The sequence below is a fragment of the Thamnophis elegans genome, chromosome 12 (assembly GCF_009769535.1).
Source record: "Thamnophis elegans isolate rThaEle1 chromosome 12, rThaEle1.pri, whole genome shotgun sequence".
Classification (NCBI taxonomy): Eukaryota; Metazoa; Chordata; class Lepidosauria; order Squamata; family Colubridae; genus Thamnophis; species Thamnophis elegans.
Genome location: NC_045552.1, coordinates 3,696,819 through 3,721,661, shown reverse-complemented (window position 1 = coordinate 3,721,661; position 24,843 = coordinate 3,696,819). Strand labels below are relative to the sequence as shown.

The 24,843-nt window shown below is 44.5% G+C and overlaps 1 protein-coding gene across 1 annotated transcript; it reads left to right on the top strand.

Moving 5' to 3' along the window:
* The first annotated feature begins 1,972 nt into the window (after positions 1 to 1,972).
* On the top strand, positions 1,973 to 24,200 carry LOC116515546 (NTPase KAP family P-loop domain-containing protein 1-like). The gene is made up of 4 exons (XM_032227658.1): positions 1,973 to 2,020; positions 13,727 to 13,895; positions 21,193 to 21,324; positions 22,546 to 24,200. The coding sequence occupies exons 1-4, from the start codon at positions 1,973 to 1,975 to the stop codon at positions 24,198 to 24,200; spliced, it is 2,004 nt and encodes a 667-aa protein (XP_032083549.1).
* The last annotated feature ends 643 nt before the right edge of the window (positions 24,201 to 24,843 follow it).

Below are 24,843 nucleotides of genomic sequence, written 5' to 3'. Positions count from 1 at the left end.
ATAGTAAATAATTTTTAGTTAACTACAATAATAACAAGGAAATGTTAATGGATAATGTTTAATGATATATACATGTGTGTTGTACCAGTAAAAGCAAATTGGACATAAGCTTTAATTTGTGAGTTGGGGGGGGGAAAGGGGGAGAGAATGCTTAGATATCTTATTAACTGATTTCGTTTCAGAATATGTTATAAAAGGTGTAATGTTGTTGGAGGTTTATTGAAACTGCGAATGAATGCCAGTAGGTGGCTGTGTCTTTAAATACAAATGATTTTAGATAAAAACACGTTTAAATAACTGCAACCAAATGAGAATTGTGGTACAGGGATAGTAAAATACATAATTTTTTCTTTTTTTGATTTAAAATGTACAATTCAGTTTGAATGAAGTATACGTAAGGATTGTGGAAGAAACGCACGAAATGTATCTGTAACCGATCGACAGCCTTTCTACAAGATGTAACGAAAGATGATTCTTTTTTTGTGTGTTTTTGTTTAATCAAAACAATAAAACGTTTTCAAAAAAAGAAAGGTCGGCAGTTCGACGGTTCGAATCCCCAGCACCGCATAACAGAGCGAGCTCCCGTTACTTGTCCCAGCTTCTGCCAACCTAGCAGATGGAAAGCACGTAAAAAATGCAAGTAGAAAAATACTAGAACGTGGCTACATAAGGTAAAAGTAAAGGTTCCCCTCGCACATTATGTGCTAGTCGTTCCTGACTCTAGGGGGCGGTGCTCACCTCCGTTTCAAAGCCGAAGAGTCTGCGCTGTCCGAAGACGTCTCCGTGGTCATGTGGCCGGCATAACTCAATACCTTCCACGTGTACACGCCGGCCTTTCTTGCCCCAGCTACTAAGTGAATCGCCGCCGTCGTTAAGTGAGTAATACAGCTGTTAAGTGAACCGGGCTTCCCCATTGATTTTGCTGATCAGGAGGTTACAAAGGGGGATCCCGTGACTGCAACCGTCATAAGTACATGCCAGTGGCCAAGCGTCTGAATTTCAACCCCCCCAGATCGCCGGGATGCTATGAAAAAGATCGTGTGAAAAACGGTGGCTTTCCTTCACGGCCGTTGTAACTTTGAACAGTCGCTAAACAAACAAAGTGAAGGAAGGAGAGAAGGAGAGAAGGAAGGAGGGAAGGAAGGAGAGAAGGAGAGAAGAAAGGAGGGAAGGAAGGAAGGAGGGAATGTAGGAGAGAAGGAAGGGGGGGAAGGAAGGGGGAAAGGAAGGAGAGAAGGAGAAAAGAAAGGAGGGAAGGAAGGAAGGAGGGAAGAAAGGAGGAAAGGAGAGAAGGAGGGAAGGGGAAGGAGGGAGGGAAGGAAGGGAAGTAGGAGAGAAGAAACGAGGGAAGGAAAGAGGGAGGGAGGGAAGAAGAAGTAGGACCGTTGTAAGATAAGATGGATCTATGGGATGGTAAGAAAGCAATCCTCAAGTATATTGTCAACAGTAGGGAAAAAATTGTTATAAACACATATTATTAATAACAGTTATGAGATCATATAATTGTGAATTGTATATATGAAATTGATAAAATTAAAATAATAAAAAATAAATAAACAAACAAACCGTTGTAAGTTGAGGGCTGCCGTATAAATATAAACACCGTGGAATGGAATACCTGTGCCGTAACTCACGTGGAGAAGGAGGAGAGGTGTGTTTAATTTCCTTTCTCTTAGATCTGCCGCTGTCCCTTGCCCGGCTTGATTTTCCGCTTCACCACTAATAATTGTTTTGATTGGCGAAGGTCCCACGTTCTGTGATGCTCCGAAGGCTTAGTCACGGCATTCCTCTGTCATTCAGAAAAAATCAAAAGAAAGGAAGGGGGGTGGGTTTTGCAAGGAAGCCATGGATGGGAGGGATCAAAAGGAAGAGATAATTGAGGGCTTCCACAGGTGCCTTGAAAGTCCACACCTGAAGAAGACACAGGCTGAGCTTCACTGATGTCCAAGGAGGTTGCACCAGTTAAGCCCACATGTCCACCAAGGAAGACGAACATGATCCAGTGGAAACCAACAGAAAGGTAGGAACCTTTGCAACATTTGACCCGTGGTGGCCACGCATTGTGCTTCAGCCTTCCTCCCCGAGGAGACCCACGAAGGGCTTGGTGGGAAGAGCCGAGGGTGCCCTTCGCCCGTCTCTTTCCAGCTTTGGTGGTCTTCCGCAAGGCAGACCCTTCCCCGGCTCCCCGCACAGCCAGCACCTTTCAGGACCTGGAGTGAGATTGAAATAAGGCAGTTGGGAAGTTTCTTTGTTTCCAGCTGCAGGTATTTTTGCTCGTCCCCATCGGACAGGTGAATATTTCTGGTTCCGCAGGGGAGGATGGGGTTGCTAACTCCGTGGGAAGAAGGAGCCCAAGTTATTCCTGGAATAATTTCTGTGGCCCCAGCAGTATTTTTCCCTGCAAGGAGATCGTCCCTCTCCATTTTTCTATTTATGGACGTATAGGAATTAATAGCAATAGCAATAGCAGTTAGACTTATATACCGCTTCATAGGGCTTTCAGCCCTCTCTAAGCGGTTTACAGAGTCAGCATATTGCCCCCAACAACAATCCGGGTCCTCATTTTACCCACCTCGGAAGGATGGAAGGCTGAGTCAACCCTGAGCCAGTGAGATTTGAACAGCCGAACTGCAGAACTGCAGTCAGCAGTCAATTAGCTTTCCAAAAGGGAATTGGCAAGTCTACAGGTAAAAGGATTCCCCGGCCGGCATGCATATAAGATGGGTGGACTTCAACTCCCAGAATTCCCAGGTCAGAGACTACGAGCTTTAAAATGGGTGGACTTCAACTCCCAGAATTCCCTAATCAGCAGGCTACGAGCTTTAAGATGGGTGGACTTCAACTCCCAGAATTCCCTAATCAGCAGGCTACGAGCTTTAAGATGGGTGGACTTCAATTCCCAGAATTCCCTAATCAGCAGGCTACGAGCTTTAAGATGGGTGGACTTCAATTCCCAGAATTCCCTAATCAGCAGGCTACGAGCTTTAAGATGGGTGGACTTCAACTCCCAGAATTCCCTAATCAGCAGGCTACGAGCTTTAAGATGGATGGATTTCGATTCCCAGAATTCCCTAATCAGCAGGCTACGAGCTTTAAGATGGGTGGACTTCAACTCCCAGAATTCCCTAATCAGCAGGCTACGAGCTTTAAGATGGGTGGACTTCAACTCCCAGAATTCCCTAATCAGAAGGCTACGAGCTTTAAGATGGGTGGACTTCAACTCCCAGAATTCCCTCATCAGCAGGATATGAGTTTAAGATGGGTGGACTTCAACTCCCAGAATTCCTTAATCAGCAGGCTACGAGCTTTAAGATAGGTGGACTTCAACTCCCAGAATTCCCTAATCAGCAGGCTACGAGCTTTAAGATGGGTGGATTTCGATTCCCAGAATTCCCCAGCTACCATGCTTTTCAACCGTGTCATGTGGGGACATGGAGAAAGGAATTGCGTTGGCAAGAGTTAGTGGTAAAAGGACCTCAAAGAACATGTTGGATGGGCACCATCAAAGCTGACATCAACTAGAGCATAGAAAGACTCAAAGAACTGATAGCAGTCTTCCAATATCTCAGGGGCTGCTACAGAGAAGAGGGAGTCAAGCTGTTCTCCGAAGCACCTGAGGGCAGAACAAGAAGCAATGGGTGGAAACTAATCAGGGAGAGAAGCAACTTGGAATTAAGGAGAAATTTCCCGACAGTGAGGACAATTAATCAGTGGAACCACTTGCCTCCAGACGTTGTGAATGCCCCAACACTGGAAGTCTTTAAGAAGAGATTGGACAACCATTTGTCTGAAGTGGTGTAGGGTTTCCTGCCTAAGCAGGGGGTTGGACTAGAAGACCTCCAAGGTCCCTCCCAACTCTGTTATTCTATTCTAACTAGTGCAAAATCAGAAGCTGTGACGTGATCTGGCTCGTAGAGACCACCAAGAGATAACGAAGATGGGTAAGTGACAGAAACCTACCTGAGAAGTATGGCTGATTGCAAATCCTCCAAGGTCTTCCTTCTGCAAGGAGGCCTCAGGTTGAAGCTGGCTGAAACTCCGAGTCTTTCTTGAATGCCTGCCCATTTTTCACAACCATCTTTACCAGAATCCAATGCTGATTCATAAAGGAATTCCCACGGCTTTCAACAGGATCTAGATTTGGGGTGTGCGCGACACATTTGAGGAGGGGAAAGCCACGTTCGGCTTTTGGCCCAGCCTGTGAGAAGCTACACTCTCCCCCCCCCCCAAAAAAAAATGGTGGCACAAGAATGGTCAGAGAAAGGACAAAGAGTTCATTTGATGTCACATGAAATCTATCTCTATCTCTATATAATTAGCTGTGTGTCTGTTCCAGCATAACTCTGGGATACCTCGAGAATTTCAACTTGGTACACAGAGGACTTACTCTCTGGAAACAAATGCTGGGGAGTGGTGGGGGGGGGGGGGGTAAGACACCCTTAACACCCCTTGGGGTGTCTCTGTCTGTGTGTGTTCCAGCATAACTATGGATCGCCTGGGCTGCTGAAACGAAAAAGAATGAATTGTATCAGTGGTGGGATTCAAATAATTTAACCACCAGTTCTCTGCCCTAATGACCAGCTGGGTAGGCGGGGCTCGGTGGCCATGTGACTGGGTGGGTGTGGCCAACTCAACGTCACTCGCGTCGATGGGCGCTTCGTCTTCGCTGTTAGAATGTAATAAGGGTTAACCGGAGAGGCAGTTTCTGTAAGCAAGGCAATAAAAATTAGTCTAGAAAACAACACCAGAATGTTTCCTGCCTGCCTTCCTTACAGGATTAGCCTTGTAAAGTGGGAAAAAAATCAAAAGGAGATTTCTTCCAACAACCGGTTCTCCGAACTGCTTAGAAAGTTAACAACCGGTTCTCCCGAATAGGTGCAAACCGGCTGAATCCCACCACTGAATTGTATCCAGAGTGTCAAATCACAGTACTTTTGACAGTGACTGTGTGCATTAGTGGGAGCGGGTTAGGATTCAGCCAGTTGAAAAAAGCCCCCCTCCCAAAAAGGCCTGAAAACACCCTGAAAAATGCCTAAAAAACAGGCAGGCATGCGCCAGGCAGTTGGTCTTCAAGTTTCCGGCATTCTGGCGCGCACAGAGGCACATGTATGCAGGCGCATTCCGGTTTGGGCACTCGATGCTGAAAAGGTTCACCATCACTGACCTACAAGTTGTTTCTATACCTTGTTTGATCTTTTGGGGATGTCCTCAAAGCTGAATTTGAACCTGAACATTCAAGCAAAGAAAAATAAATATATATATATTTTAAAAAAGGACACCCTCATCCGAAATAATTCCAGGGTTTGGCTATTATTTCCTTCCCGCAGTCTGGCCTGTGTGTTTCTTCTCCGCTGGAAAGGTGGAGGTGTGAGTGGCAAAAGCTACTCCTTGCTCCCTTTCGCAATCTGGGCCCAAAAATAAAAACAGGTTGAGGGAGATTGAAGGAGCTGCCGCAATCCACAGGCTGGAAAAAACGAGGTTCTCTGGAGGAGGTTACACGTCAGGAGGTTCTGCCTGCCAGGAGAAGAATCTTGAGGACCGGTGCCTTGTCAAGACCTGCGAACTCCTGCCGGCTCAACCAAGTGGATGCTTTGCGTGCCCATGTGTGAGAGAGAAACGAGGGGAGATCTTTAGAGCTGGCTGCTGGGGAATTCGGCTGTCTCATGTGATCTGGGGTGAGTCTCTTTTTACGGTGAAGGAGAAGTTGGAGAAATGAGCTGGACCTCAGATAGGGCAAGGGGCTTGTGCTGGCTGAATGAATGAATGAAAAAAAGAGGGTCTGAGAATTAGGGGGGGTCTCCTCCCCCCAATTCTGCACCCAGAAGGATATTGAAGTGGGGTGGTGGTGATGCAGTTTCCAATGTTATTTCTTCCTTCTCACCTGTTAAAAAGGAAAAAACTAAGACACTGCAGGATGCAAGGACTTTCTCCAATCTCTGGCTGTGCCGGACTTCAATCCCCATCATTCCCAGCCAAGGGGCTTTTGATATATATATATATATATATATATATATATATATATATATATATATATACATACATACATACATACATACATACATACATACATACATACATATATATATATTCAATGTCTCGCCCGAGGCTTAAAAACAGCCTGTTTAGTGACTATTTGAAGTTACAATTGCACTGAAGAAAGTGTGACCTTTTATGACCATTTTTCACACTTACGACCATTGCACCATCCCCATGATCACAATTTATGACGGCCGCAGTCAGTGTCCCGGGGTCATGTGATCCTCTTTTGCAACCTTCTGACAAACAATGTCAAATGGGGAAGCCAGATTGACTTAACAAGTGTTTCACTAAGGTAACAATGGCAGGGATTCGCTTAACAAAGCTGGGGAGAAAGGTCATAAAATGGGACGAAATTCACTTAACAACTGTCCCGCTTTGCAATGGATAATTAGTGGTCATAATTCAATATTATCTGTATTAGTGGATGTAAAATGTAAAGTAGAATCTCTGTAGAAGGAATATTTGTGGTCTGTTTGGAAAACCTGGCTTATTCGTACATAAAACCCTGAGCTAAAGAGGACTGATCTTTAGCCATTATCTAACAATGGGAAGCTTGTTGATCAGGAAGGCCGGCAGTTTGGTGGTTCGAATCCCTAGCGCCGCATAACGGAGTGAGCTCCTGTTACTTGTCCCAGATTCTGCCAACCTAGCAGTTCGAAAGCACGTAAAAAATGCAAGTAGAAAAATAGGAACCACCTTTGGTGGGAAGGTAACAGTGTTCCATGCGCCTTTGAGGTTTAGTCATGCCGGCCACATGACCACGGAGACATCTGTGGACAGCGCTGGCTCTTCGGCTTTGAAACAGGGATGAGCACCGCCCCCTGGAGTCGGGAACGACTAGCACAGATGTGCGAGGGGAATCTTTACTTTAACAACAGGAATCTCATAAAAATGATCACAAACGTTCAAACTTTCGAAACTTTCCACAGCTTGTTTCTTCTTCTTCAAAACAGCCGAGCTTGTAGAGGCACGAATGATCAGCTTAAGAATTACTAATAATAAAAGGAAAGGAATAAGTGTAATTCGTTTGCTATTACTATCTTGTATAAGGAATTTTGAAATACAGGAAAGAATAAGCGGATACAAGGTTGATTCACACAGATTGCTAGATGGTGAAATTCCTAGATTTCGCTTTGGAGGCTTATGGGACCAATAAAGCAGAATTATTTGTAGCTCAGGGTTAAACCGAGGCGTCCTTGGTGCTCTCTGATCTTGGTGGTTTTCTTGCAGATATTCCTTCACCCAAACGAGGTGAACATCAGCCTCAAGTAACAAATCAAGGGTTATACGAACACAGCTCTTGTGTGAGAGAGAAACGTCACGAACCGTGCAAAGTCACGTCCTTGTGGTGTATATCCCATAAACTATGAGTAAGAGATCTGAAGGCTTAGTCAACAGGGTTGGGAGCATCCGAGAGAGAGAAGCTACAATGAAACGATCAAGATTTATACCGAGCAGCTACAAAGCCACATTGTTCTGGCTGAAAGGAAAAAATAAAAAGGCACAAGTCAGAGAATCAAAAATAGCCAAGAGCTTGAACCAACTCCCTGTTTGGAAATATTTATATATTCGGGCTATTTATAGTGAGCTTTCTTCCTTCTTTTAGAACAGGTGAAGAGGGAGAACAGGGCTGGCTCTGAAAAAACCAATTCTCATCTCCTAATGTGTGTGTGTGTGTCTGTCTGTCTGTCTGTCTGTCTGTCTGTCTCTATCTATCTATCTCTATCTCTCTCTCTCTCTCTATCTCTCTCTATCTCTATCTCTCTATCTCTATCTCTATCTATCTCTATCTATCTATATCTCTCTATCTATCTATCTTTATCTATCTCTATCTATCTCTATCTATCTATCATCTATCATCTATCTATCTCTATCTCTATCTCTATCTCTATCTCTATCTCATCTATCTCTCTCTCTCTCTCTCTCTCTCTCTCTATCTATCTATCATCTATCTATCTCTATCTATATCTATCTATCTATCTATCTATCATCTATCTATCTCTATCTATCTATATCTATCTATCTATCTATATCTATCTATCTATCTATCTATCTATCTATCTATATCTATATCTATCTATCTATCTATCTATCTCTATCTATCTCTATCTATCTGTCTATATCTATCTATCTATCTATCTATCTATCTATCTATCTATCTATCTATCTATCTATCTATCTATCTATCTATCTATCATCTATATACACATCTATATACACACACACATACATCAGTGGTGGGTTTCAAATTATTTTAGAACCTCTTCTGTAAGTGTGGCCTGCTTTGTGGGAGTGGTTTGCTGGCCATGTGACTGTGTGGGAGTGGCCTACCAGACAAGTGACTGGGCGGGCGTGGCCAACTTGTAAAATGTGGTGAAACTCACTTAATAACGCTCTTGCTTAGCAACCAAAATGTTGGCTCAGAAATTCTGGCATTTGAAGCGTGCAAGTCTTAAAGCTGTCAAGTTACAAGACCCTTGCACCCCTAACCCTTTAGAAAAAAAACTCCAGGGGTGTTCAAACATGACAGCTTTAAGACTTGTGGACTTCAACCCCCAGAATTCCTCCTCCAGTCATGTTGGCTCAGGAACTCTGGCACTGAAGCGTGCAAGTCTTAAAGCTGTCAAGTTACAAGACCCTTGCACCCCTAACCCTTTAGAAAAAAAAACTCCAGGGGTGTTCAAAGTTGACAGCTTTAAGATTTGTGGACTTCAACTCCCAGAATTCCTCCTCTCGCTCTTCATCTTGATGATGTGCGGACGGGCGGGGGGGAGGGAGCTGGAACCGGTTCTAAACGGCACTGTAGATTTGTGGAACCTCTTCTGTAGAAGAGGTTAGAACTGGCAGGAACCCACCCCTGATATACATACATATCAAATTCAGCAGATGACATTTCCCCAGAGTAAAAGTGGAAGGGTGGAGAAGTTTCATTTTCTCTGCATCTTCCAGGGATGTCCACAGGATTGGTTATAAAATGAAATGAAATCCAGATGCAGCAGCCAGGATGGTGGAGACATCAAAACTCTGCCAGTGGTTGGCCACATCTGTCAAAGGTTGAAATGCTTTGCAAGATCCCTGACAGTCAAGCATTCACACGTACTCATGTTGCTACGTATGCTCTTACAGGTACTCCTCGACCTACACTTCGCATTTATGACGGTTGCAATGCACGCGCGATCCGCTTCTGCGACCTCTTGACCCGCAACGTCCATGGGTGAAGCTAGCTTTGCGTAACCACGGTGCGACCAAAGTTAACAATCGCAGGGATTCGCTTAACGACCCGCGGCGAGGAAGGTCGTACTACAGGGCAAAACTCACTTAACGAGTGCCTTGCTGAGCAAACTCAACATTGGGCTCAGTTGTGGTCGTAACGCGAGGACTACCCTGTTTTCCCGAAAATAAGACCTCCCCGGATAATAAGCCCAGACGGGCTTTTGAAGCGCATGCGCGAAAATAGGCCCTCCCCCCCAAAAAAATATTGCAACACAGCAGGAGGCCTGAGGTGACCACGCTCGCCGTCTCCTGCACCTCAAAAATAATAGGAACCTCCCCCCAAAATAAGGCCAAGCGCTTATTTCGGGAGGGGGGGAGAAAATAAGACCCTGTCTTATTTTCAGGGAAACACAGTACCTATATTTATGGCTTTCAATCCAGCTTCTTTTCTGGCTGGGTTTATAGGAAGAGGTAGTACAGGAAATGCTCCCTTAATCAATATCTGGAAGATTTGATCGTGTTTAGGTTGGGAATCTTCTCCAACGCCACCTCTTCAGGCTGAGTCACTGAGCTTGGTTCGAGGTCATCCCTTGAAGATCTTGTTTACCTGACACCTGAAGCTGGCAATTATATCTTCACCCATTGACATCACAAGGCGCTGCAGAGGCCTCCTTGCAGCCCTCAATTACAACAGAGGCTCTCCTCCTCTGAGTAGGGCATATGTAGGGAACCTCTGGATCAGACTGATCAACCTAACCCCAAGGATAAGCCACCAACGCAGCATTTCTCTAATCTAATCTCCTTAACTAATTGGAAGGAATGTGTTGGGGCTGTGTTTCTCAACCTTGGCCAAGTTAAGTTGGGTGGACCTCAACTCCCAGAATTCCCCAGCCAGCATGCTTACACACACACACACACACACACACACACACACACACACACACGGCACCGCAGAAGCATTTGGAGCAAAAGTAAAGCTCGAGAAAGGCAACCAATCTCCAATTCTCCAATGTATTTCTTGAAAGAAAAGGGAAATGTTTAATACTAGTCTCCTGCAGACATTCAGTGGGGGGCTCTCGATGTTCATGGATGGATGCCTTGCCTTTGCTAAATGGGTGACCCGCCCGCTGGGATTTGTAAAGCAGAGTTCAAGGATTAAAAATCTTAACGTGCTTGCGTAATAATAATCTTAATCTAGATCACCGTTTCTCAACCTTGGCCACTTTAAGATGGGTGGACTTGAACTTCCATAATTCCCCAGCCATGTGCTTTGATCTGCATTGAGAGAGGGATAGAATCACGATCACGTGAAGTGTTCGCATCCCTTTATAATGCCTGGGTAAGGCCACACTTGGAATATGGCATCCAGTTTTGGCCGCCATGATGTAAAAAAGATGTGGAGACTCTGGAAAGAGTGCAGAGAAGAGCAACAAAGAGGATTAGGGGACTGGAGGCTAAAACATATGAAGAACGGTTGCAGGAACTGGGTATGTCTAGTTTAATGGAAAGAAGGACCAGGGGAGACATGATAGCAGTGTTCCAATATCTCAGGGGTTGCCCCAAAGAAGAGGGAGTCAAGCTATTCTCCAAGGCACCTGAGGGCAGAACAAGAAGCAATGGGTGGAAACTAATCAAAAAGAGAAGCAGCTTAGAACTGAGGAAGAATTTCCTGACAGTTACAACAATTAGTCAGTGGAACAACTTGCCTCCAGAAGTTGTGAATGCTTCAAGCCTGGAAGTTTTAAAGAAGAGATCGGATAAACATTTGTCCGAAATGGTATAGGTTCTCCTGCTTGAGCAGGGGGTTGGACTAGAAGACCTCCAAGTTCCCTTCTAAATCTGTTATTTATTCTAAGATGTGTGGACTTCAACTTCCAGAATTCCCCAGCTACTCCTAGGAGTCCACACATCTTAAAACAATCATGGCTGAGAAAAACTGTTGTACAACTTCCAAAATTGATTGTACTTTCAGTCCCCAAAATACGGTGGAACTCTTTTCTGTATAAATATCCATAGATTGTTCACTGTTTGGTTATTTATTTAAATATGGACAGACCGACAGAGAGGGAATAATTATATTTTCACGAAGATTTGATTTGAACCTCAGTGACTTAAATGAGCCCCAAGCATCCCAGTTATGTTTCTGTAGCTCTTTTACGCCAACGTCCAACTCACTCCTCAACAGCTTCATCTTAAAGAGAGGTTATTTGCAGAAGAATTTAAGTCACCGAGAAATAATTAGCTGTTTTTGGCATAGAATTAACAACGGCGATAAACAGGGTCATAAAATTGAGCACATCTCTCACTTAGAAATGGAAAATCTGGCCCCAATTTGTGTCCTAAAGCAAGCAAAGTATAAATAGACTTTTCCTGTCACTGGAAGAGAATGCCACTCAAGAACAGAAAAGGGAAGGGGGGAATCAAATTTGTTTTTTTGATAAAACATCATCAGAATTAACCCCGTTTCCCACAGTTCAATATCGAGGCCACACAGCCTGCATCTGATCCCATCTAAGGTCATCCTCTTTCTCAATACAGCGGCTGAAATATTTGGTCATCCCAATTAGTATCCTTAGTATGGTAAGCCTGGTTCAAAAGGAGTTTTTCATTAGCCACACTTTCGAGTTTTTATTTTTCTTGGTCTTTTTCCCACCCAAGCTTAAAGAGAATTTGGGGCCAGCTGTGAAGGTTAGTGGAATCTGGAGCTTCAGGAACCAAAATTACACCTCTCCTTCCTTCCTTCCTTCCTTCCTTCCTTCCTTCCTTCCTTTCTTCCTTCCTTCCTTCCTTCCTCTCTTTCTTTCTTTTTTCTTTTTCTTTTTGTTGGTCCTTTTTTCCCAACTCAAAGAAAACTTGGAACCAGCTGTGAAGTAGTGGACTCTAGAGCTTCAGGAACCAAAATTACACCTCTCCTCATTCATTCTTTCTTTCTCTTTCTTTATTTTTCTCTATTTTTTTCTCTTTCTACCGCCTTCCTTCGTTCCTTTGTTCCTTCCTTCTTTCTTTCTTTCTTTTCCTCTCTCTCTTTCCCTCCCTCATTTGCTTCAGGAACCAAAATTACACCTCTCCTCATTCATTCTTTCTTTCTCTTTTATTTTTCTTTATTTTTTTCTCTTTCTACTGCCTTCCTTCCTTCCTTCCTTTTTCTTTCTCTTTCTTTCTTTCTTTCTTTCTTTCTTTCTTTCTTTTCCTCTCTCTTTTCCTCCCTCATTTCTTTCTCTCCATCCCTTTCTTTCTTTCTTTCTCTTTCTTTCTTTCTTTTCCTCTCTCTTTTCCTCCCTCATTTCTTTCTCTCCATCCTTCTTTCTTTCTTTCTTTCTTTCTCTTTCTTAGTTTCTTTTCCTCTCTCTTTTCCTCCCTCATTTCTTTCTCTCCATCCCTTTCTTTCTTTCTTTCTCTTTCTTTCTTTCTTTTCCTCTCCCTTTTCCTCCCTCATTTCTTTCTCTCCATCCCTTTCTTTCTTTCTTTCTCTTTCTTTCTTTTCCTCTCTCTTTTCCTCCCTCATTTCTTTCTCTCCATCCCTCTTTCTTTCTTTCTCTTTCTTTCTTTCTCTCTCCCTTCCTTTCTTTCTTTTTCTCTCCCTCTCTCTTTTTCCTTCTCTCTTCCTCCCTCCCTCCTTTCTTTCTCCCTCTCCTTCCTCCCTCATTTCTTTCTCTCCCTCCCTCCCTCTTTCTTTCTTTCTTTCTTTCTTTCCCTCTCTCCCTCCCTCCCTCCCTCCCTCCCTTCTTTCATCCCCCCCTCTCTCTCTCACTCAATGGACCCAGTTTTCTAAGCTGAAGCATAGAAACAAGAAAAAGTCAGAGAGAAAAACTCTGTTGCTGCTTGAGTTTCAACCTCAATAGTACGCGGGCAAACAATAAGGGAAACTGCTCCAAACTCCAAATTGCAGGAAATATGACTTCTGCCACAGAGTGGTCAATGCCTGGAATGCTCTACCTGACTCCGTTGTTGCATCCTCAAACCCCCCCACAGCTTCAACCTTAAACTGTCTCCCTTGGACCTCACCCCATTCCTAAGAGGTCCGTAAAGGGGGCGTGCATAAGCGCACCAGCTTGCCTACCATCCCTGTCCCATTGTCCCCATTTATTTGTAATCATTTCCTTGTTTATACTTGTACCTGTTATCTTGCACGGGTTTGACAAACCAAATGCAAAAATAAAATAAAATGCATATATAACCAGATGTGGCTCGGTATACACCGAGGTGGCGCAGTGGTTAAATGCAGGCTATTTCAGCTGACTGCAGTTCGGCCGTTCAAATCTCACCGGCTCAGGGTTGACTCAGCCTTCCATCCTTCCGAGGTGGGTAAAATGAGGACCCAGACTGTGGGGGCGATATGCTGAAAGCCCTATGAAGCGGTATATAAGTCTAACTGCTATTGCTATTGCTATACACATTTTGTTCCTCCATTCTCATTGGAAGCTTACCAGGTAACCAGGTTGAACCACCTGCCTGTTTTATTTCCTTCTGGCAGGCTCCCATCTGCCTGGGAAGTTCAGTTGGCAGTCCACCGACTCCAGAGCTGATGAGTTACTATGATGAGGAAGTCGCCAGACTGCACCATGCGGAGGACTGCCACGAAACGGGGTGCCTGTGCTCGAGCCGGGAGACCCATTTTAGCCACGCTGAGTACCATGATAAAGGTAGGCCCAGCACCTCATTCACACCAACTGGATTTAGGCTAATGGACGGTAGCAAGGATATAAATCCACTTCTTCCAAAAAGATCAAATTTAGTAGAGGTAAACCTCAAGTTACAACCGTTCGAAGCAACTGTTGGAAGTTACAATGGCACTGTAGCAAGTCCTCGCACTTACAACTGTTGTAGCAATTGTGACCTGATCAAAATTGGGGCCGAGGTGGCACAGTGGTTAAACGCAGCATTGCAGGCTACTTCAGCTGACTGTAGTTCTGCAGTTCGGCTGTTCAAATCTCACCGGCTCAGGGTTGACTCAGCCTTCCATCCTTCCGAGGTGGGTAAAATGAGGACCCAGGATTGTTGTTGGGGGCGATATGCTGGCTCTGTAAAACCGCTTAGAGAGGGCTGAAAGCCCTATGAAGCGGTATATAAGTCTAACTGCTATTGCTATTGCTAAGTTACAACCGTTCAAAGCAACCGTTGGAAGTTACAATGGTACTCTAGCAAGTCCTCACACTTACCACTGTTGTAGCAATTGTGACCTGATCAAAATCGGGGCACTTGGCATGTATATCCTTCCCAGCTAGTTTCTGACAGGCAAATTAAATGGAGGGAAGATGGATTCACTTAAGGACTGTGTGATTCATTGAACTGTTGCAGAAAATGACAGCCTTTAGACTTCTCAGGATACAGGAAAAGTATATTTGGCAGCCAGGTTTGGAAAGTTAGCGAAATAGCTAGCATTGCAAATTCTGAACAACCTTCACCATCAAAGCACACGTTCTTATACATTCTCAAAGGCAGCGTAACACGGAAACACTTAACTCATTTCTTAGTGGTTTCCTTGAGGAGAAAACCTTATAAGGAGATGGGGGTCTTACTTCTCCTTTTGTCGTAGGTACTGAGTAGGCGTCTCTAAGGGAACTTTAGCTGACCCTTGTGGTCTTGTGAGGCTATTGAACTCTGCGGTTAGGCCAGTGGTGGGTTTCAAAAATTGTTCGAACCTACTCTGTGGGTGTGGCCTCCTTTGTGGGAGTGGCTTGCCACCCTTGTGACCAGATATGAAATTATGAATTAGTACTTAGGTCAGTCCAAGTAGCTATTCAGAAACTCTGGCATTGAAGCACGCAAGTCTTAAAGCTGTCAAGTTCCAAGACCCTTGCACCCCTAACCCTTTAGGAAAAAAAACCAGGGGTGTTCAAACTTGACAGCTTTAAGACTTGTGGACTTCAACTCCCAGAATTCCTTCTCCAGTCACGTTGGCTCAGGAACTCTGGCATTGAAGCATGCAAGTCTTAAAGCAGTCAAGTTACAAGATCCGTGCACCTCTAACCCTTTAGCAGTGGTGGGTTTCAAAAAATTTTGGAGCCTCTTCTGTAGGTGTGGCCTGCTTTCCGGGTCCACTGGTGGAACCTCTTCTAACCAGTTCGGTAGATTTGACGAACCGGTTCTACCGAATAGGTGCGAACTGGTAGGAACCCACCTCTGGGTTAGGCCCTTGCTTCCTGTTCTTTTGCAAGCTGCAACTCTGCCTATGTGGCTTTTTAATACAGAAGTAAAGGGGTCCCAAGAGGCTGTCCAGCCTGACCCAGTAGGTTTCACACTTAATGTCCGAAACTCACTTTACTTCCTACTTTAGAACAACTGTAGCGATTCGTTAACCCCCCCCTTGGGCAAAATATGTCACAAAATCAGGGGCGACTCACTAAACAACTGCCTCGCTTAGCAACAACAGTTCAAGTCCCAGTATAGGTCATAATTCCAAGGCCACTTGTGTATTGAAATTTGATTTAAGGGGCTGTCAAAAAAAGCACAACCAGAGGCCCAGGCTGCCATTGAGCACCCCATAACCTCGGGGTGCGGCAACCGTCGTAAATCCATACCAATTGCCAAGCCCCTGAATTTGGTCACATGACTGCGGGGATGCTGCAACAGTCATAAATGTGAGGACCGGTTGCAAGTCAGGTTTTTTTCCCCCAGCGCTGTCGTAACTCTGAATACTTGCTAAACAGATTGTTGTAAGTCAAGGACTTGCCTGATGAGTGCTTTGAGACGAACGTAGGCTCGTGGGTTGCAAATGTTAGAACTCTTCCCTAAATAACCCCTTTAATTTTAGCAGAGCGCATTTAATTTTCAGCAGAGCTTAGTAACAGTTCTAACATCTACAACAGTTCCTGTACGTGGGGAGGTAATTAACGTATTCTTTTAAAACTGGATTACACGCACAGTAGTTATTTTCTTTATTAGCATAATATGTTAAATGTTTTCTCTTCCGTTCTTCATTATGCCTTCCCTTGCTGGCTTTGCAAGCAACCAGTTCAGTGACTGTTAAATTGCTAGGTTTTGTTCAATGACATAGTTTTTCCAGTTTTTATTGGGGGCCGAATAATCAGCCACCTGTTATTGTCCCTCTTAATTGTTGAGTAATCTTTGCATCTCTTTATTCTTTATTATTGCGATATCTAAACTAGGTATGTGGAACTTGTGATTTGCTTCCTACATGTGACCTGGGCCACCAAGTAATGCAGCCCCACATGATGATAACAAAAATAAAAGAAAGGGGGTCAACAGAATATATATTTTCTCAAAGAAAATACTGCATCCTCAACAAATACAATTGCAGTACGTTGTTTCTGTCACATTAAAATTGCTCTTTGAAATTTTTTTAGGCATAGGGATATGGTTTTTTCCCCCCTTTTTTTCGCTTTTATCTCCATTAGTTTATTGAGTTACTCTTATTTTTTGAATGAGGGATATACATAAACATTTTTAAATATGTCATTTAGAATTTCATTGGCTATCTGACTCAGGGGTGGGTTTCAACCGGTTCGCGGCGGTCCCTGCGAACTGGTTGGTCGGCGAACCCGGAAGTAAGTAACTTCCAGGAATGGCGAAGTGCGCGCCCGCCCGCCCGCGGTCCTTACCCGGTTTTGACGAGTTCTGCGCTTCTACGCATGCGCAGGACGCATACAGCGCCTGCCCGATCCTCCAGGAGCAGCTGGAGCATTGCACAGACACTAGTACGGATGCGTGCACCGCAAGCATGCACGAGGACGCTGCCGGCCCCGTTCCAACCGAACCAGTTGGAACGGAGCGAGAAACCCACCCCTGATCTGACTGTACCTTTATGAAATATAAAGCTTTTCTTTTCTTTTTTGTAAATAATACACAGTGTACTTAGTCCAAGTACCAAGCCTAGACTGTTTTAAAAATATAGACGCTCTATATTTGATATTTTATCATGTCAATGTAATCGAATGCAACATATAATTTAATGTTTATTTAATCTATTTCCTTTAAATTAATAATTGAACTTGATTTTTTTTTAAGTTTTCATGATAAATTTTCAAATGATTTCATAAAAGTAAATAAAAGAAAGTCTCTTATTTGTATACATTATCTATATTTGATATTTTGCATGAATTACTCTTCACCCCGTGCAACCCAGACTAACCAAAGGTTCGGACAACCATGATCTAAACCAGGGATGGCGCCTGGTTTTCGGCACCGAAATAAACTTCCGGTTTCCGGCGCACACATGCGCCAGCCAGCAAGTCTTCCAGGGACTGGCACCCAAGTGCGCACGCCAATCAGCTGGCCAGTGCGAATGCTCATGCTGGAAAACAGAAGCCCAGCTCTTCCAATTTCCAGCACTGCCGCAAACAGTGGGCCCATGTGCCATCGGTTTGCCACCACGGATCTAAACTCTAAATCATAACCATTTTGACTTGCTCAACAATTCCCTAAAACCTTTTTAGCAATAGCAATAGCAGTTAGACTTATATACCGCTTTCAGCCCTCTCTAAGCAGTTTACAGAGTCAGCATATTGCCCCCAACAACAATCCGGGTCCTCATTTTACCCACCTCGGAAGGATGGAAGGCTGAGTCAACCTTGAGCCAGTGAGATTTGAACAGCCGAACTGCAGAACTGCAGTCAGCTGAAGTAGCCTGCAGTGCTGCATTTAACCACTGTGCCACCTTGGCTCAGGTTTTTGGACTCAGTTTTTTTTTTTTTTTTTTTTTTTGAGATAACAGACATTTAATTTTCTGGGGCAGGGGTAGGGGGGAAAACCCCTATTCCAGAAGAACATTTTTAAGAAAGCAAATCTAATGGTAGGGCTTGCATTTGGCTCTTTAGAATAAATAACTTTATCGTCACTTTGAATATACACTGGTTGGCGTATATTAAAATGAAGTTTCGTGGCGTACGGCTCTCAAAGGGTCACCGCCTCCAATTTACACATGAATGTGACAAAATGAAGAAGTACAAAACTTTGTATACACCCACGTATGTTCGTATAAATCTAATCCAATTTTTTTAAAGAAAACATTCATTTTCAGTAAGAAGGGAACTTCTTAGATTTCTGGTCATCAGAAACTTGGTTCCTTAGTTCATCAATCTAATGAAATGAAAATGCTGGCACAAGAGAAGAAATTTAAAGGTTTTGCTTAATGAGCACCATAAAAAAGAGGTTGTAAAATCAGGCTGGTCCTGTAAAGACTGACTTTATGTCCGTCATTACTTACAAGCTCTATTATGGTTGCAAATGGAAGGCTACTGGTATTTATTTTGGTGCAGAATCAGTTCCTCTCTAGTCCCACGCGAGCCCACACATTTATTTGCAAAGGAATTGTGAATGTCGTCCTGAATTAACCCTGAGTAAATCTCACCTTAATGAGACACATTTTTTAAATGGGTGAAAACAAAAAAAAAATCTGTGATGAGTCAAGTCTTTAATGATGTAGGGACTTTCCCTTCCTTTTACGCTTCCATTACTGATTATTTCAAAATATAAAGAGAGTTCAAAGTTGCCCTACCATCATCACTATAATCTCTAATCTTCTTCTATCTATTTATATAAAAATGGCGGTGTGATGTATGTTCCAGCATCACTCTGGAACACCTCGAGCAATTTCAACCAAACTTGGTACACAGATGACTTACCCTCTGGAAATAAATACTGTCGGGGATAAGGCACCCCTAAAACCCCTCGGGGTGTGTATTCTGTTAAGATACAGCCTGTTGTGACGTAAAATGGCTTCCACTGTACTGCCTTAATATGGCTTCTACTATACAGCGCAGTGGAATTGCCATGGTAATGGCTTCACAGTACTCCACAAAGGGGCTCCAACCTAATACAAAATTAGGATAAATAAATTCCCCGGGCAAATACCAGGTTATCGGCTAGTAGGTTTATAAATTGGACAGGATGGATTTATCCACACTTGACATAAAATTTCAGGTTGCAGATCGAGTGTGTGGGTTTCTGAGACGCACCAGTCTCTACACAACTATTCCTTGCAAGTGGAAAACTAGCTGCTCCTCACAGAGCTACATTTCTACACGCAAGGAGGGGAAATTTAGAAAGGATAGAATTTGGGGAGTCCACACGGTGAGGGGACACTGTTCCCAAAATCCCAGCTTGCGTAGATGATTCAAACACCGCTATCTTGTGTGAGAATGTCACCTAGGCTATAAATCCAAATTATTTCATATTTCTGGAGAAATTCAGAATACAAGCAGCAGGAGCTAACCCAAAAATTTTATAGAGCAGGGTCACTATGCAATTAATCTACTGCTGTTTATGAGTATGGAACGAACGGGGTGAGGTTTGCTCATCCCAGCCGCCATCTTGACTTTTTTGACCTTACATGACCATGTCATGACAAAAAGAGCAAGATTTAAAACAAATTAGAGATCAAAGTCCAATGCATATAAAGAGACTATATAATGTATTAATAGAAATGGATTTGGAAACAGAATTAGTTAAAGACTGTATGATAAAATGGGCACAAAATTTTGAAGAACCAATAACGTTGGATACATGGGAAAAGATATGGGTAAGAAATGTAAAATTTACACAAGCCCAAAATTTGAGAGAAAACTTTTATAAGATGTTTTATAGATGGCATGTCCTTCAAAACTGGCCTCTATGTATCCGAACTTACAACCTAAATGCTGGAGATGTGATTGTGCTGATGCTACGTATTATCATATATGGTGGACTTGTAAAAAGGTTAAAGCATTTTGGATAAAAATATGGTGGATTATGCAAAATGTTCTTAAAAAAAGGATAAAGTTTACCCCTCAGTTATTCTTGTTAGGTATAATTACTGATTGCACAGTTATAGAGACGAACTTGATTTTGCATTTAATAACTGCAGCAAGACTGTTGGTGGCGCAGTACTGGAAGAAGGAAGATTTCTTTTTTTTCATACAGAAAATGCACCAGAAATAACCATATGTATTTGGTTTATTTAGGTTTATTTATTTAGGCATTTTAAAGCCTGAAATAGGTTAGTAAATAAAGACTCAGCTCCTTACACACACACACACACACACACACACACACACACAAACACAAACACAAACACACACACGAAACACCTGAGGGGAAAAAACACTGTAGAAATCTCAGCCCTGCTCTGGCATTTACAATAGGATGAGTTACACAAGATAATTATCCTAATTACTCTCAAATGATATACAGTATACATATATATATATACAGTATACATATATAGCTGAAGCCAGGGAAGAAGGTATATATTCAGGGAAGAAGGTACATATTCAGCTGATAAGGAGGAGACCTGTGGCTCAATGGCTAAGACATTTGCCTAAGATGCAATACAGCACAGGTTCGAATCCCAGTAAGGGTATGGCTAGCTGATGAGAGCTAAATAGCTTGAAATAGATCTATACTAGTCTCCCTTTATTTATTTATCAGCACAAATAACACACACACACACACACACACACACACACACACACACACACACACATATATATATATATATATATATATATATATATATATATATATATATGCATCCCATCCATCTTAAAGAATTCTGGCTGGGGAATTCTGGGAGTTGAAGTCCACGCTTCATAAATCGGCTGAGATTGGGAAACATTGCTTGAGGGCAAAGAAGAGATTATAGACTAGGGACCAGGACTCCTGTGGCTAAGCAAGGTGGTCGTTAAGGCACATGGCACCCTATTTTACAAGTATTTTTGTTGTTAAGTGAATCGTGAGGTCGTTAAATGAACCTGGCTTCCCCCATTGAATTTGCCAGGAGCTGACTAGCAAAGATCTCGTCACCCTGGGACGCTTCAACCTTTATAAAGACGCGTGCCTGAATTTGGATCACATGACCATGGTGTGTGTGTGTGTGTGTTGTGACCGTCATAAGTGCGAGGACCGGTCATAAGTCCCTTTTCTCAGTGCTGTGCTGAATGACCCTGATATGTGGACTCTCTGGTTATTCCCCATTCCTTTTGTTTCTCTTTTCCCTCTCAGATCTGATGACTGAGGATGACATTTATTGCTGCTCTTTGTCAAAGACGTTGTGCCATACCTCCACCCCGGTCACCGTGGGTTTTTATTCGCCCTGCGGGACTCGCATCCACTCCCTACTGGACCAGATTGCAGGTCAGTCCCGCACTGAGAGAATCAGGGGGGGAATCCATGTAGGTAGACCCCTTAGCAGAAGGTCCTCCTTCTATCCATGGGTCTCTGGGGAGAGAGAAGTGATCTCACAGGAATCATCATGCCGTCACAGAACTTATATCACTGGCCTCACTGAGTAACATCATCAGTGCTAGAAAGAAGGAGAGTTTATGGAGGAGTAAGGGGGACGGAGGAGGAGAAGGAGATGGCGGAGATGGAGGAGAAAGAGAAGGAGGAGGAGGGATTAGGAGGAGGAGGAGAAGGGAGGGGGAGATGGAGAAGGGAGGGGAAACAGGAGCAGGAGGAGGAGGAGATGAAGGAAGAGGGGAGAATGAGAAGGAGAAAGAAGGAGGAGGAGGGAAGAGGAGGAGAAGGAGGAGAAGGGAGGAGGAGGAGGAGATGGAGAAGGGGGCTAGCAGGAGAAGGAAGAGGAGGAGGAGATGAAGGTGGAGGGGAGAAGGAGAAGAGAGGAGATGGAGGAGAAAGAGAAGGAAGAGGAGGGAATAGGCAGAGAAGGAGGAGAAGGGAGGAGGAGATGGAGAAGGGAGGGGAAGCAGGAGCAGGAGGAGGAGATGGAGGAGGAGGGGAGAAGGAGAAGAGAGGAGAAGGGGAAGGAGGAGATGGAGAAGGGCGGTGGAGCTGAAGGAGGAGAAGGAGGAGGAGAAGTGGGAGGAGGAGGAGGAGGAGAAGGAGAAGGAGGAGAAAGGAGGAGATGGAGATGGGAAAGGGGGGTGGAGGAAGAGGAGGAGGGGAAGGAGAAGAAGGAGAAGAGAGGAGAAGGGGAAGGAGGAGATGGAGAAGGGCGGTGGAGCTGGAGGAGAAGAAGGAGGAGGAGGAGGAGAAGGGAGGAGGAGGAGATGGAAAAGGGAGGTGGAGGAAGAGGAGGAGGAGAAGGAGAAGGAGGTGGAGGAGAAGGGGGAGAAGGAGAATGGAGGAGAAAGAGGAGGAGGAGGACTGTGGAGTCTTTGGTGATCTCTGACCTTGGTGGTTTTCCTGCAGATGTTTCATGACCCAACCAAGGAACATCATCTGATGAAGTTGCTTAATTGGGTTATGAAACATTTGCAAGGAAACCGCCAACCTCAGGTAGCACCAAGGACCCCACATTTGAGCCCTGAGATACAAATATTCCCTTCTCTAGACTGAAGGTCTTTGAGAACTTGGCAGATCTTCCGTTGACCATTCCTGAACAAACTTTTGCAGGATGCATGCTCAAAGAATCAATCCGAAGGGAAGAAGCTGAATACCATAGGACTCACCAGAGGTCCCGAGTCCCCGAAGGAATGAACTACCTGACCCTCCTCTGGTATATCGTCTTCTACCAACCCGTCATCACTGAGGTGCACCTGCGAAGGAAAACCATTGAGTTCCTCTTCATAAGATTCAGCGCCTGGGAATATGCAGGCAGCGACAAATTGTGGGCAGGGCTGGTCACCACCCTGTGTGACCATATCCGCCACCACTTCGGTCCTCTTCCCCTGAGTTTCTACCACGTGGTGGGAAGCCGTCCGCAATTCGCCTCAGGATTCACCCAAGATGAGTGGAGGCTTAAAAAGAAAACGTGTTGCGCCGCAGGAGGCCTTATTGTGATTTTGCTAGCTGGCGCAGGCCTGGCTACTACCGCCCTCCTTGTGCCAGGGATAAGGGACGGCACGGTCTTGAAGTACCTTGGTAGCACTTTTGCCGCCATTTCGGGCTCAGGCTTCGTCATCGCCCTCAGTCCTGTGATTAAGCACTTGATCATCAGCCAGAAGAAGAAGATCGAGAGCATGACCAGCGATGAGAAGTTCACCAGCCACCTGGGCTTCATGAGTGCCGTGAAGAGCGAGATCGAGGTCCTCACCAGCTTTATCTACTACATGGAGATCTTCGAACGTCGGCGATTGAGGATCGTCTTTGAGATCACCTGCTTGGATATGTGCTACCCCGAACGGGTGGTTGGGGTGTTGAACGCCATCAACACGCTCCTTTCCGACAGGAACGCCCCCTTCATCTTCATCCTGGTGGTTGACCCCTGCGTCATCACTTCTTGCTTGGAGCAAGCCAGCACCATGAAGGGAATGGCGGACAACGGCTACCTCTACCTCAACCGCACCGTGACGCTTCCCTTCTCCATCCCGGAAATCGGCATCAAGTCCAAGATGCGTTGCTTGCACGAGGCCTTCCAGACTCGGGAAGACCTGATGTACGGCATCATCACAAGGAACATGGAGTTGGGGGTGACCAAGGCTAAAGGGAAGAGTGAAGCTCTGGTGAACTTAGAAGCAGTGCCTCAAGAAGATCAACCGCAGATCGATGCTATGGCTGTGCAATACATCCACGAAGCTTTTCACTGCTTGCATAACGAACAGGATTGCCTCTACCATTACGTCCCCGATAGCATTATCCAGATGAGGAGGATCGTCAACACCATCCCCATTACGATCCGGCTGATGACACAACAGCACCTGTTGAGGCACAGCCTCTGTCCCCGGTCAGTGGCCAGTTGGGTAGTGTTGGCGAACCAGTGGCCGTGCCGGTTGAGTTGGATTCTCCAACGGATGGAGGACAAGCTGCAGTGCCAACCACCCAAGGGTTATGAGAAGGAATTGATGTGGGACGTCTTCGTGGAGACCTGCCCTGAGTTGTTCTCCAAGCACAAGGAACTCGAGAACATCATGGCCTTGGATGGCGACCCTGAGCTTTTTGAGAAATTCTTGTCCGGCGATTTCCCCTTCACCGTACAAGAAGGGAAGAGATTCCTGAAGTACACTGTGAATTTAGACCATTCCATAAGATATAAGATGGGACAGCTGCAGGCTCTGGCTACTCTGGAGAACTACAGGAAAGGTGGAACAGATTCAGAGAAGAGGGCTTAGACAACGTGGATGCGGTTCTACCACAAAACCGCGGACGACAAAATCGCGGTCGACGAAAGCGCGTATGTGACGTCATCACAGCGCGACGAAAAAGATTGAAAAAGATCGAAAAATGTAAAAATAAAGCTAAAACCTTCCCCTAACCCCCCAAACCTAACCCTAACCCTAACCCTAAACCTAACCCTTAACGTAACGAAAAACCTAACGCTAACCCTTAACCTAACGCTAAACGTAACGCTAATGCTCTAACCCTAACCCTAACCCTTAACCTAACCCTAACCCTAACCCTTAACCTAACCCTTACCTTTATGTGAATCGGCTTGCTGTAATTAAATTTTTATTTCAATTTTTTGATCTTTTTCGTCGCGTTGTGATAACGTCACGTACGCGATTTCGTCGACCGCACTTTTGTGGAACGCGCTTTTGACGGGTCACGATAGGATGCTGGGGTGAAAACAACTTAACTGGGAAGATGGGAGCAAGAAAGACAGAAGGCCGTATAGATCAGGATTGGCAACTACGGAATCTGTACCACCTGCGGACTTCAACTCCTCAGCCACCTGCCCAGGAATTCTGGGAATTGAAGTCCACAAGTTGTAAATAACTGTGGATGATTTTCAATCATCCAGATCACGGTTGTCCA

Coding starts and splice junctions, on each gene's coding strand:
- LOC116515546 (XM_032227658.1), top strand. CDS start 1,973: ATGTCCACCAAGGAAGACGAACATGATCCAGTGGAAACCAACAGAAAG. Junction 2,021..13,726: donor CAGTGGAAACCAACAGAAAG/GTAGGAACCTTT, acceptor TCCTTCTGGCAG/GCTCCCATCTGCCTGGGAAG. Junction 13,896..21,192: donor CGCTGAGTACCATGATAAAG/GTAGGCCCAGCA, acceptor TTTCCCTCTCAG/ATCTGATGACTGAGGATGAC.